At 38.6% G+C, this 13,728-nt stretch overlaps 1 protein-coding gene across 1 annotated transcript in view; it reads right to left on the bottom strand.

Annotated features, from left to right (window-relative positions):
* CALCR (calcitonin receptor) overlaps positions 1 to 13,728 on the bottom strand; it is a 161,085-nt gene that overhangs the window by 49,912 nt on the left and 97,445 nt on the right. Inside the window, exons 3-5 of the mRNA XM_048305453.1 lie at positions 13,129 to 13,282; positions 9,846 to 9,956; positions 1,977 to 2,089 (exon numbers count right to left, since the gene is read on the bottom strand). Of these exons, the coding sequence (XP_048161410.1) occupies positions 1,977 to 2,089; positions 9,846 to 9,956; positions 13,129 to 13,282 (378 nt within the window). The remainder of the gene's footprint in view (positions 1 to 1,976; positions 2,090 to 9,845; positions 9,957 to 13,128; positions 13,283 to 13,728) is intronic.

Raw genomic sequence — 13,728 nt, 5'->3', positions numbered from 1 at the left:
TTAATTTGCAGATGACTTGTTCAAAAAGATTTTTTTCTGCCTATCTATTACACAACCTATAGCCTGAAAGAGCTAAAAGTAGGAAAAGCCTTGAGACAGCTACATGCAAATTTATGTGCACCCTGGAGGATTCTTGGTTATTCAATCTATCTAACTTTCAGTTTTCAACTGCCAAATTAACTGTGTATTTGGGACTCAGCCACTGCTTTTTTGATTGCATCCTGCAAACTTACTATGCCAAATGTTTAAAAAGCCTTTGAAATATAACAATGATGACAGATCAAAATGGACAGAAATGTCAGCTAACAAAGCATATGGTCTATCAGTACATTCTTAAGAACTGGCTAAAATTTTTTTTTTTAAGTGATCTGTCTCAAAAGTATAGCATATTGGTATTTTCAGTTAATTTCAAACAAATAATGAACACTTTTACTAATTTCTGCATTCCTTGAACTGGCCACCTGTCATGTCCTTCTGACATATAGGACTTATATAACATGCTGACTCATTAAATTTTTTGTTTATTCAGACTTTTTATCCTGGATTTAGAGAACTTAAATGTTCTTCCTTGTTTCTCCAGAATTCTTCACTTGAGGAAAGAGAATTCCTTCGACTCAGTTAATTATATTATGTGTAGGTAAGTAGAAATAGTCTACAAATGAAGCACATTTCTGTTTACTGAAGAATTGGTTTAAAGGTCATAATCCAACTTGGCATTTCTGTAAAGATAGATTCTTTCTGCATTTTCCATAATTTTTCATTTCAGAAAAATCATGATGTGCATATGATTTTCCTTTGTGTTCTGTTCTCTGCATGAATGATGTTCAAAATTCTTCTTCTGGAAGGCATGGATAATAGGTAACAGAACTAGATTTTTTGCCTCCTTACATGTGCCAACATCTGGAAAAATTATATTTTTATGGTGCTTCCACGTAATGCCTCTGTAAGCTCATATTGTTACTATTATTCTTGTCATGTCACATAGGTGAGCCCCATTTTACCATGATGGTTCATCATGCTGCAAAAACCTTTAGAATTCACCTCCTGCCTAGTCCAGTGGACTTTTCCAAGGCCCTTTGGGCTGAGTTACTACTGAATATAACTACATACTGCTTTTCGGCTACATAAAAAAAGGTCCTCCAACACAAACCCTAAATCAAATAACTTCTTGAAACTTTTCCTTCCACAATTCCAAATAGTCACAAATTATTCTGTCACAAATCTGTAATCAGATTTTCCTGGAGCTCCACCTGCATTTGAGAAATATATTATGTTTATGAGCTTCCCTAACTTAATTTTTTTAAGCTTTTCTCAGATTTCTCTCTCTTTGCTTCTTTTGGTGCTTTTATATTTAGTTCTTTTTCAGTTTAGCAACTTGATTATGACAATACTGATGTAAATGCCTAATTCATTATTGTAAATAGTCTCAACTACTTCAGTAAAACTCAAAGTTAAATTTGTTCATGTTTGTAAGATTTTCTGGATTGATGGTACCTTCATAAATATTTATTTTCAAAGAGTGTGAATACAGGGTGAATCTCTTTGCTTAAGAAAAATAATTTTGACTTACATTTGTAAATGTAATAAAAATAATTTAACTTACATAGCCCTGCAGAGAAGACATCAACATCTTGGAATATTATTGTTACAGGAAGCAAAATTGAGACTCAAAAAGATTATTTTATAACTGTTGGTCAATCAGGAAAAATCATAGGGATTAAAAATACATTTCAAAAATACTGCAAAACTTGTCACATGAATTACCACTAAATCAACCACCCCACAGCAAACTTATACTTAGGTTTGAGCACTCACTAAAAAATTTGGATAAGCTAAAGTCACAAGACAATGTTGTTTTTATCTTGTGCAGCAAATAAAGCTGAAAGATAGGGCTGTTCTGGTCTCTCTGAAGTCTTATTGCTAGCCCAGCCCAAAACCATTGCCAAACAACCTCTGCCCCTTTAACTTCAGCATACCTTCAATTTTTCAGAGGTGAAAGAGTTGCACAGGGTGTAGTTGGACCAAGTCCGGTTGCTCTCAGGGTGGCGGAACCAATTTCCAGTTTCATCACAATATTTTGAAGCCCTCTCTGATGATAAATTACAATAATAGTTATTTTAACATAAACATATTATGCATTAAAAAGCCCATTGAAAAGAATTTCTTTATTTGGGAACAAAATGTCTGTGTAATAAAATCCAAATGCTTTTCAACCAGTGTAATTCATATGCATCTCGCTGGTTTGTTGTTTTAGTTTTTTTCTGAGACTTATCTGGTGGTAAAGTTGTTGTTTAGATGTCTCCTTTTGCCCTGAACCCACTAGAGTATACATCTCAACCTTCATTCAGATGCAGTATTTAGCTGATAATAATCCATTTAAAGAGGCTGTTGACAGCAACTTATGTAAGAGAAAATAACCTTAGGTGCTGATGCCAGACCTGAAGGAAGTGTGAGGGGTTTCAGGTGTCAGGGTTAAATGAGTTAAAAATACTGCATAAAGGGCAGTCAGTAGTATATAAACCAGAGCCTGGGTGCTGGAGATGTCAACAGCCCCAAGCCAGTGCTCTCTTTGTGCAGAGGAGTGGAAGAGTCTTGCCCAACCTCCATGCTGGTGGAATCCTGACATGGAGAGCAGGAGCATTTCTTGTTCTCCTCAGGGTCTGCACAGCATGCAGGCACAGAGACAAGCAGCCTCACAAACATTTTGGCACTGGTACCACTTGTCCAGTTTAATTTAAGATCGCTGCAGAGTTCTCTGTTTAAATAATGTGATGTGTCTTTGGCCTCTACACAGGTGTCTCTGGTGCTGGTTTCTTAGTCCAGGTGGCTCTGGCTTACTTCCCGAAATCCCTGCCATATGGATCACGCTCCAGGCTCATGCTCCTCTGCACGTCCTTTTACTGTGGTGGGGGGATGGTGGGCCTTCAGCAGCTCACAGCTCTGAGGGATGCCTGGAGCTGCAGATGTGTGCGTGTCCCCCCATCACACTCACACTCCTGCTGGGGACACCTTGGATGCTGAGGCACAGACGGTCACTCCTAATTGCCTGTCAGGTTTTGGACCAGTTCCTTTGGCCTTCCCTCAAGCATTAGCCACATGGGAGCCACAGGAATGTTTGCCCAAGTAACAAAGACAGGATAAGATCGTAAACTTAAATTATTTTATGTTTTCTTAGATAGTGACACAGACGCATGCAAAAAAAAGGTTTTTCAAGTCTGACTTTTAAAATAGTCTAAAAAGTCTACCTTGAATTTCCTTTTCTCGCTCTATAAGTTGTTTGGCTTTATACTTAGATTATCAGCATTTCCAGTCAATACACTTTTACAGAGCCCACACCCATTTGAACATACACATTTTCATTTTTTGTGGTCAACAATCCCAGTTACTTTTCCTCATCTGGTGATTAATGGCTCTATTAATTTGTAAGATTCATATTCCCTCTATACAACCCAAAGAAAGGAACTGATCATATGGGTAAGGTAAGGATTGTACAGACTGAGTTATCTTACTCTGACTAGAAGTACACTTTATATAGTGCCATTGCAGCAAAAACCAAAAAATCCTCCAGAACACAGCATAGTTTTGAAATGATTGTGGATTTCAAATCATTGTTTTGGGGGACTTGTTAAAAATCAATACGTGCATCAACGATACCAAGAGGAACAGTACATGTTATTTAAGCCTTCCATTGCTGCAGCTTGGAGATAATCTCAGACTGCCCGTGTAGCAGAGTTCCCTTTTTCTCATCGCCAGATGCTATCAAATGCTGGAAAAAGTTTTCAGTCATAGAGGAAAGATTAATGGTCATGCTACCATGGAACACAGTGTGCAAACATTGCACTATCCCATGCACTCTGCAAAGTGCACAGCTTTGGTTAATCTGCTACAGAGTGCGTATGGCAAGGTCATCCATCATCTCTGTACTTCAGTGTCTAGGTAGGCGCTCTGCCAGAGTATAATGTGGCCTCTCTAAGTTAGAGACAAACCTTTCGCCTCATACTTTTCCTTGAAGCCAGACAAACATGGCTGATCCTACTCTGAAAGTGCCCATGCCCTGTGGATTCCTTGCTGTGATGTGAGAATACACAACTGGGGAATAAGCCCTCTTTACTGTCCATCCCAGAGACTCAAACAAGTCAAACTTCTCTTCTAAATTTATTCTTTTATACAAAAACAAAGCTGCAATCCAACCACTGTTCTACTGCAAGTTATTCTAGAGTGGCCCAGTAGTGGGTAGGGAATTATGAACCTGGGCATGTGTTGGTTCTTGTGCTAACCAGAAGATTATGGTGAAGTCTGAAAAAATACACACCTGCAAGGCTGGGTAGGACAACACTAGCAAGGCAAAATGGAAGCGTGAGCTTTTTGATTATTAAAATATTGTGTAAATACTAATTTTTTAGGCTCTGTCTGTACCCTATCAGCTTGGATAGAGCACCACTTGAGCATCACATTATTCAAAGTGGAAGATCAGTGACACCACATTGGACTGATCTCGCCTGACGGTAGCAACCTTAAAGTTACATAATTCACAGGCAGTTGGGCAGGATTTCTGCAGTTAACTGAGAGAGACAGACACTTCAAGAGCTGTCTGGGGAAAATGGGTGAGAGGAATCTCATCCACAAGGGAAGTTTCATGGCATTAGTGAAGTATCTTGAAAAATTAACCAGTAGCAATTATTTGCATATATATTTTTTGTTGCACTAATAATGCTTTTATAAATCATATTTTCATAAAAAAACCCTCAGTCATTTACATGTAACAAATATCTTAATATCTCTGGAACAACATGATAGCTCTTTCAATCAGGCTTTTCACAATTAGACCAGCTCTACAGCTAGCACATGTTAAAGGAGTCAACATAGGAATCAAAACACAGCAATCAAAATAAGCAAAGGTTTTTTTTATTGCTGAGTTATAAGATGAAAGAAGAAAGAAGCTATCCCCTGTTGCAGTCATGCTCAGCACATACTAGATGTTGGATTCTTTGCCATTGTTTAGATAGACCTGTGCAGTGCTTAGTTTTGCTGATGAAGGAATAGTTGATATAACACATCTGGTTTACTTACATCCTCAGTAAAATATTCTGGAAGAAACTTTTTCAAAAACGAAAAAAATAATCTCATATAATGGAATGGAGACCCTAGAAAACTTCAATTCCAGTGTCCTAGTAAATGAAGGATTATCACTGTCTTCAGAGCATCTTAGTCAGCAGAACTAGAATCTGTATAAGAGTCATATTGGGCACTATGGGGATAGGAATTGATTTTTAAAATATAGCTGTCAAACTTGCTAAGGAGCTGGACAGAAGTACACAGAAGGGTAAGGAGAAAAGAAGCAGCTGTACAAAGAGTTCAGATTTGTCTTATTTATAATTGTCTAAATTATATCACTTCAAGACAAGAAAATAGGACCAGCAGAAATCCAGAATTGCCTATTTTAGTTAAATTCAGCCACAATCTGCATTTTGTGGCAGCAAAAGAAGGGCTCTCCCAGAGTCAGAGCAGGAAGGCAAGGCTGTACATGCGTGTTCTTCAATTGTGAGAGGTAACAACACATTAATTATCATCTGATTAATCATCATCTAATTGCTTATGGATGCATATGGATTTGTTTCCAAATTGCACTTCTAGAAAATATCTTTCTGGAACTACATCAAGAGTTTTGAGTAATAGTTTACAAAAGGGAACTAAAGACAGAAACCCAACAAAGGCGAGAACTGAGAGGAGATTTGCTAAATGTGGCTTTGGCTCACAAAGTGGGGTGGATACTGCTCTTAAATGCTGCTGTCTGCCAAAAAGCAAAGAGAGTGAAAGTGAGATGAAAAGGTGTGTCTGCCACAAAAATACTTGCACATCTGGCTCCCTTGCTATGTGACTGCACCAAACTAATCCTGACTAAATGCACTGTACAGGGACAATGAGGTGGGCAGTGTAACACTCCCCTGCCACAAACCAAACAGCCCACGGGTGGCACAGGGCAGGGCTCCGTTCATCCTGTTGCCCTCTACACACCTGCCTTAATAGAAGGTCATTATATCCACAATGCTTTTTCTTTTCTTTCATTTGTAAGAATATTGCCAGCAGGAAGTGCATATGGCATTCCTCAAAAGCTAAACTCCTACCAATCTCAGTGTGACCTGGAACCATTTTAGAGGATTATACCAAAGATTAACCTGTCTAAAATATGAATATAAAATACAATTCAAGAGAATTGAATCTTGCCTGAATAGGAGCATATAAAATAGCCCTGCTCAGAGCTTCACAGCCAGAAGTGGATGAGACAACGAGTTTCCTGCTGTCACTGGCATTAAAGCAGTAGGTCTTGTTATGTTTTCCAGACAAATTGATTTGTTTTTATGCATTATCACATTGTGCATGATGTGCACTGCAAGGAGGAGATTGTTTCTTTCAGAACACAGATTCCTATCTAGTAAGAGCTGATCTAAGTTCAGTGAAATAAGTGGGACTACACTGGGTAGCTAACTGTGAAGTTGTCAGACAGAAAATGAACAGCACTGAGTATGTTCTTCTTCACTTTGTTTCTGTGTTCTTTTCTTCAGAATACGATTTCACCTTATTTACTTTCTAACATACTCTATCAATTTCTTCTTGGCATCAATGCTGAATGTTGTTGGGGGTCAGATAGAGAGCTGGTATTTGGCACCCACAGATACAGATGGGAGAAGGACTTGATACTATGCTGACAATAATGTTTCACTTTTCCAATTATGAAGGATGTAAGTATCAAAGAACAAAAATAGAGAGGAAAGACATTATTTTATTACAGGTCTCAAAGCTATACATGGTCTCCTAATGAAGTGACATAGCTATCAATTAGCTGAAACACAGTGGTTCTGCAGATCTTGGTGCAGCCCAAAGCAACACAGCATGAAATACTTGTTTCAGAATTCCATGGGGTTACTTGCATGCCTAAAATACCTACTGAGGTGCTTGGATATCACAGACTCAATGGGGAGAAAATCTGACAGTCGCTACATTTTTCATCATGGGAAATTGATATTTTTTAGGATGATTTTTTTTGTTTCTCAGCAGAAAATCCAACTGTATTTTGTTTAACATGAAGAAGTTACCAAAGGAAAAAATGGCTTGTGACACAAAACCTGACAGACTTCTCAGGACAGTTCAGTCTGTGCTTTTGGCCACCTGTAAGTGGCAGCCATTTTCATTAGCAGTTGACAGACTTGTAGACACCCCCCTTATTTCTTGTCTCCCTCCTACTTTATTAAGTATCCATGTGACAACCAGCCACCTGTAAAGCAAAGGCTGACTACCCACTGGTTTGATGCCACATCTGTAACACATGCTGGGTTACTCAACAGCTATTCTAGGAAAGCAGCTCTGCCTCAACCAGGAGATGCTGAGGTGCTGCTGAAACTGGGAAACAGGGTTGACTGACCAGGATGCAGGGAAAGAGGCTGATAGAGGTGCTGATGAGGAGAACAGAAATGTGGCAGAGGAAAATATTGGGTCCAGAGGACCACAGGTATTGTTCTTAAAGAGGACAGCAGAGATAACAGTAGGAAATTAATTACTTGAGGGGGCTTTTCTTCCTACGGCTGTGTACAGAGAACAGGAATACTAAAATATTGCCAAATTTCAACTTTTAAAACTTGGCAGAAAGAGTAACTGCAGTATGCACACACTGTGGGCCAGATTCTGTGACAAGTATTTGTACATTAAGGAGTGATTTGCAATCACAGGCCTTGGCATTAATAAGCATTAGTAAGTGGAGTGAGATGCTTCTCCATGGATGGCTTCAAGTGTTACTTTGAAGAGCGCTGTTGTAGCAGAGCAATTAGTTCAGAACGAGTCACTGGAGGCAAACAGACAAATGGAAAAGTGGAGAATAGGTGGCTTGGGAGTGAGCAGGAGAGTGGCTCTGAAATCATCCCCTCTATGAAGGATGAGGACCTTTAGTCATTGGGAAACTTCTGTGATCACAAGGCTGCCCAACACCCACTTTTGCAGGTACAAGCTGAGCATTGCATGGAGAATGCACAAACTATGATTGTTAGTGCCACAATTTTTTTCTTCTATGAAAACCAGGGAAGCAGGGAAAGCGAAAGACTTGTAGTAAATCTTCCTGTTCATGAAGTGAGCTGTTGCTCTATGGGAAGGATATCATGAATAAAATGGGGTCTGAAGCAGAAGGTACAGACCCCATCCTAGAAGCACTATTAACATGCATACAGGAAAAGGCTTGTGTAACCTCAGGATCCAGAGCCTCAAGCTCTCTCCTGAACGTGGGCACTTCCGTCTGGGAACTGAACCAAGTTCTCCCAATTCTTCTAAAATGCTCTTTTGGAATCTTTTGTGCAAATAGTCTAATGGTTGAAGCATTTGTCCACAGAGAGGGAGATCTGAGTGAAAGGCAGTCCTGCAGCTGAGGGCCTCAGCTTCTCAGTCTGTTGTCCCCAGATGCGCCAATGATGAGCCATGAGCATGATGCTGCTGCAAGACTCCTCCTTGAAAACTATGGCACTGTACAGTGCCATACAGAAAAGAGGTCAAGTCTTGCATGTCAGAAAGCAAAAAAAGGGCACAAAAGACAAGACCGTGTGATCTGGTTCCCATTGTCTGTCTCAGGAATGTAAGCTACAAAGATTTGTGGGGTTGGTCTCAGGGTGTTTCCACAGGAAGTGGATAGTGACCTTGCCCCATGAGCTCACTTTCCAAGCAGAGAATTGCTGAGCAAACAGATTTCCTTCAATCCATCCTGTCCAATGCCTTCTTCCACTGGAAAGAGGGACGTTTCTTCACCAAAGATTGAATGCAGGTTTGAATCCCCTCACACTCTGACATCAGAGATTTCCCACTTGCTGCGTGAATTCTGTAACTATGGACAGCTTGATTTATGAAGAGCAGAAATAACAATCAATCTGGCTGCTACTGTAAACAGGATTCAGCAAAATGCATACTGGGTTTGATCCAACCTGGAAACCCCTCAGTTTCTAAATAAGCAAAAACTCAAGAAAATCATCAATTTTATCTAATGATGCTGGGTAATTAACTCACAGCTATGTAATAGTCTGTTTCCTTCATTTCCAGTTTGGCACATACAGCTTGGTTTAAGCTTGTTGAAAATGTTTAGATTTATGTACCCACCCTCCCAAATGTTTAATTTAATTGATTTTAACTGTAATTGGTGCATTGTGACTACGTGGAATTTAGCACAGTGTGGCATCAAGCACCGCCTATAAGCAACATGTCATGAGCATGGAGCACGTGACTGTGTCTCTCTTCAAATGGTACTCTTTGCAGAGTTAAACTTGTGTCTAATATTTCCTCATATATATTTAGAAATACTTCATTGATTTTTCATTTTTCCTTTTCAGTGTTCTTCAATTACTTCTCTCAGTCTGATTCTAGTATTTGTATGAAGAATTCAGCTAACAACTGAAACTCAGAGACATTATTTCTGCTCATCTTCTTCCATAAAATGATATTTTCCAATAAAAACTGAATAAAGAGCATACTGATACATATTGCAAGCACATAAGCATTTGCTCTTCATTATAAAAACTTAGAATGAGGTGTTAAGAATACTTTGATGTTATAATTCAGAAGCTGACATTTTCATAAACTAGGTTCCATAAATCCATGGGTTATATTTACATAAATATAAATACAAATAAAATATTTTTTAAATGAAAATATGTAAATTAGGGAACCCAGAAGCTTGATGTGTTTTAATTTCAGCCAAACTTTCTGAGGTTTCACAGTGCTGCAAAAATGCCACTGGATTGAGCGCATCCACTCGATGGCACAAATGTCCTGAAGACATCCTTTGAAAGATAAAATGGTAAAAAGAAATACTGTACCAGTTGGATCGAAGTCTGGAAAATAATCCGGACAATTCTGAGCAGTGAGCCTTCCAGCAGGTGTGTCATCCCAGCACAACCAGCCATCCCATGTTCGGTTGCAGAACAGACCTGGACATTTAAGAGAATTGCAGGAGTTAATTCAACATAAAGTCCCTCCTGAACCACTCTGTTCTAGCCTCTTGAGGAATATTGCTGCCTGCAGACAATCAAGTTTTCTTTTTGTAATACAGGCCTTTGTTATTGTTACACTTAGAGTGGCATTCAGTTGCTACAAGGTACTTGTAGTTGCTGACCTGATGTTAGTGGTGGTGTTCATTTTACCAGAAAGTCATGTTTTAAAGCCTGTTGAACTGAACTTTGAATGTAGGATCCAATCCTTCAAATTTCTCTCCTTGGTCCTCTTTCTGTCGTCAGCTCTAAGCATGCACACTAGTGGTACCCATAGACTTATGAGACACCCACTTTTCATTTCATCTTTTGCTGCTCAGTAACTCTGAAAACCGGGTTTTGGAAATGTAAAGGTAGGAAGCATTTCTAGAGACATCCCAGCTAAAAGCAGCATGCGCAGAGACAGGTCCCTGCCAGGCTGTTGCCTTGTTCAACACCAGAGATCGGTGATGCAACTACAAAATCCAGTGAAGCAGCTGCAAGACCGATCTGTAACATGCAGATTCTGCCTGCTGATGTTGTCTAGGTAGACATGCTGTGGCCTCTTCATGCCCCTTCTGGGCATGGTGCTGTTGAGTCTGTGGGATGTTTCCAGCCCCCAAACAGCAGCAATGCCGGGAGGCAGAATACAGCTCATTGCTGATCCCCATTACAGGGACTGTACCTGCTATGGTCCTCGAAAATTGTGCTGTAACATGACTCATTGTGGATTTATACAAGAAACACATTAAAACCCCGCTACACTTCCTAGTTATTTTCCATTCAAAAACAGTTTGTGTTGGGGACAAAGTATTTATCATCAAGACCATCAGGTTAAAGTGAAATAGAATGAAAAGATACATCTTAGCTTTTTGTTTGCTCTGGGCCTGAGGAAGTATCAAAAAGGAGGCTGTTTTTGAAAGAATCGTATAGAAGGTACCTAATAACCACCGAAAGTTGTTAACATATGGCTAACTAATTGCTTCTAGAGCTTTTGAAACTATCCACAGCTAAACTTTCTTACTGAAGCAAGAAAGTTGTAAAAAGACATCTGAATTGCTCCGATTTGCACCAATAACTGTTTGTAAGTAAAGCAGGTGTTGATTAATAAAGGAAAGCATAAAAATTTCAAAATTAATTTTTTCCAGAGTAGATGTTGTTCAAAAAGGAAATTTTTATGTACACTTTTTCTTCGTTAGCTAAGATTTTATGCACATATATTTTTCAGTTATCAAGTTAAATGTGCTAATGTTACTTGTTTACTTAATTAACCAATCATCGTATCAGCAGTTTGTTATCTTTCCTTCAGGCATTGTCATGTTCTTCTATATCTTTGAAATGTATCTGAAAGACTTTTAGGAATATTTTTGTAATATCAAAGAAAAAGAAGAGTAGAGAATGATTATAACTTGAGCTTGTATTTGAAAAGTAGTGCCAAATGGAATTGGAGGGAATTTGTAGTTCTAAAACTTTAAATTCTTTGCCTGGCCTGATACAGAAAAATAATCGCATAGGTCAATCTCTACATTGTGGGCTTTCAAGGTAACTAACACGATGTATATATATATATGCACACATTTATCTATATCTATCTATGCATACATATACACACACATATATATACACACACACTGTGCTGTTCTGGAGGGATGATGATGTGTTTCCATGTGCTTGAGATCCTCTTTTTACTATGTCTTCAGTTCAGAATACTACTTCAGTGGTGCTGGCATCATTCCTTACTCACCCATTATCTCCATTCTGAGTTAGAAAGGAATTAAGTGCATGTTGCTATGAAAACAACAGCCCCCAATGGCATCACTTAAACCTAGCTGCCAGCTGAAGGAATGCAGAGACTGCCCTGCTTTCCTCCTGCGATAATGCCGCCCTTGAGAGCACTACTAGGAATTCATGTCTTGATACATATGAATTCCCAGCTGATGCTGGAAAACCCGCCCTCTGCAATTTATCACACCAGCAAAGTGCAAAAGAAAGGTGAATCCAGTGGTTACTAACAATGGATGCAAAAACTAGGTGTTTACAGAGCTGGAGACTAAAAGAGTAATCTAACAAGAAATATAAGGTATTTCCCCCACAAGTCCAGCAACTAAAAGGCTTTTTCATGCCTGAAACATCACTCTTTCTATCCCATAGCTGTGTTTAACTGCTTGTGGGTATTCCCCAACACTGTCCTGAATTAAAACCTATTTTAAGCAGTGGGAATCTCTATATTCATTCCCAAATATTTCTGCATCAAGACAACATCTAACCCATCTTTGAGTTTTACAGAGCCCAGTAAAACTTTTAAGATAAAGAGCTGTAGAAATGTCTTCATTCTTGTATTACAAAAATTCCCACATTATCAACACCTCTATTAGGTTGGGTGTTTTCGTTAATTTTTAAAAATATATTTTCCCTTTAAACTGTGTCCTCAGTATCTGTTGTTTACTTGCAGAAGTCTCACACTATGTGTCACACTGTGACATTTTTTTTCTCTAGCTCCTCATATCTTCTTTCATATCTTCTGTGAGAAAAAATGGCCAGAACACTCAGTCCCAAACAGAAATGCTGTTTTATATTATGCAATTGCAGCACTGCTATTACTTGTCTTCCCTTTTTATTAATTTTCACATATGCCTCATATTCAGTAAAGATGAGCGCTCAGTGTTTTATAAACTTTTTCCTATTGTTGCTGCTGGATATAGAATATATGGAACTTGTGCTGGTACAGAGCATGACAGCCAGCAGTCAATACAGAAATGACAAAAAAATTGAAACAGTGAGTGGAGCAAACAGAACAACATTTGTATTTAAGATTCACAATCAGATGTGACCTTGCTGAGAGGTTTAGGAAAATTCTATTCCCGAAGCAAGAACAAGAGCGATTCAAGCAGGAAAGCACTGTGCCAGAAATGTAGGTGACAGAGGAAGGAAGAGCTGTTCATTTCCTTGGCTCCTCCCAGCCTTTTCTCTTTCTCTGCACTTAGGAGGATGCTAAGTAAGTGTGAATTTAATTACTGTTTGTGGAAAGGAAACTGCACCCTGAGGAAGACTATGGGTTAGTATAGAGAAGAACTTCTTTATAGTTATATAACCACACATGGTAAAATACAGATATTTTAAAAACCCTTTTTACCTTTTTTCTTGTATGGAGGAGCTCTGTTCATCCTCTCATAACATTTGAACTGCGAATCTATTATCTTCTGTCGTATGACTGAATTTTCAGTTACTACAGGCTCTAATGTAGGATCAGTATAATTTACAGTAGAAGAAAGACTTGGAACAATTCTCTGTATGGAAAGGAAAAGTTGTTAGTACAACTGAATAAACAAAGAGGATTAAATTAAAAAAAAAAGTGAGGACCAGAAATTTCTATTATTCATTCTTCAAAGAACGAATTCTTCAAACTTGTACTATTTACAAAGTAAGTGCTGAATTTTATTAGTTTACCTCATTAAAACACAAGATTTTAACCAAGCCATTTTTCTTGGCAAAGAGAGGATTATTAAATACTTGATAAGGTCTTCAAAATCTTTTCATTTCATTTAGTGTCTGCAAGAAAATTGTCTATCTTCCCAAAGTTAAACCCATGTATTTCTGCTTACTAGTGCTGATTTCTCTCTAGACTGTGCAGGCAAAATACCTCAGTGACACAGCCTTTGCTTTGAACAGATTATTTCTTGTTTTATGTCACGTCTTGAGCTTCAGTAACTGTTAAGGTCATAGAAACACAGGG

The sequence above is a fragment of the Corvus hawaiiensis genome, chromosome 1 (assembly GCF_020740725.1).
Source record: "Corvus hawaiiensis isolate bCorHaw1 chromosome 1, bCorHaw1.pri.cur, whole genome shotgun sequence".
Lineage (NCBI taxonomy): Eukaryota > Metazoa > Chordata > Aves > Passeriformes > Corvidae > Corvus > Corvus hawaiiensis.
Note: the sequence above shows the minus strand (reverse complement) of the source record. Positions and strands in the feature narration are given on the sequence as shown.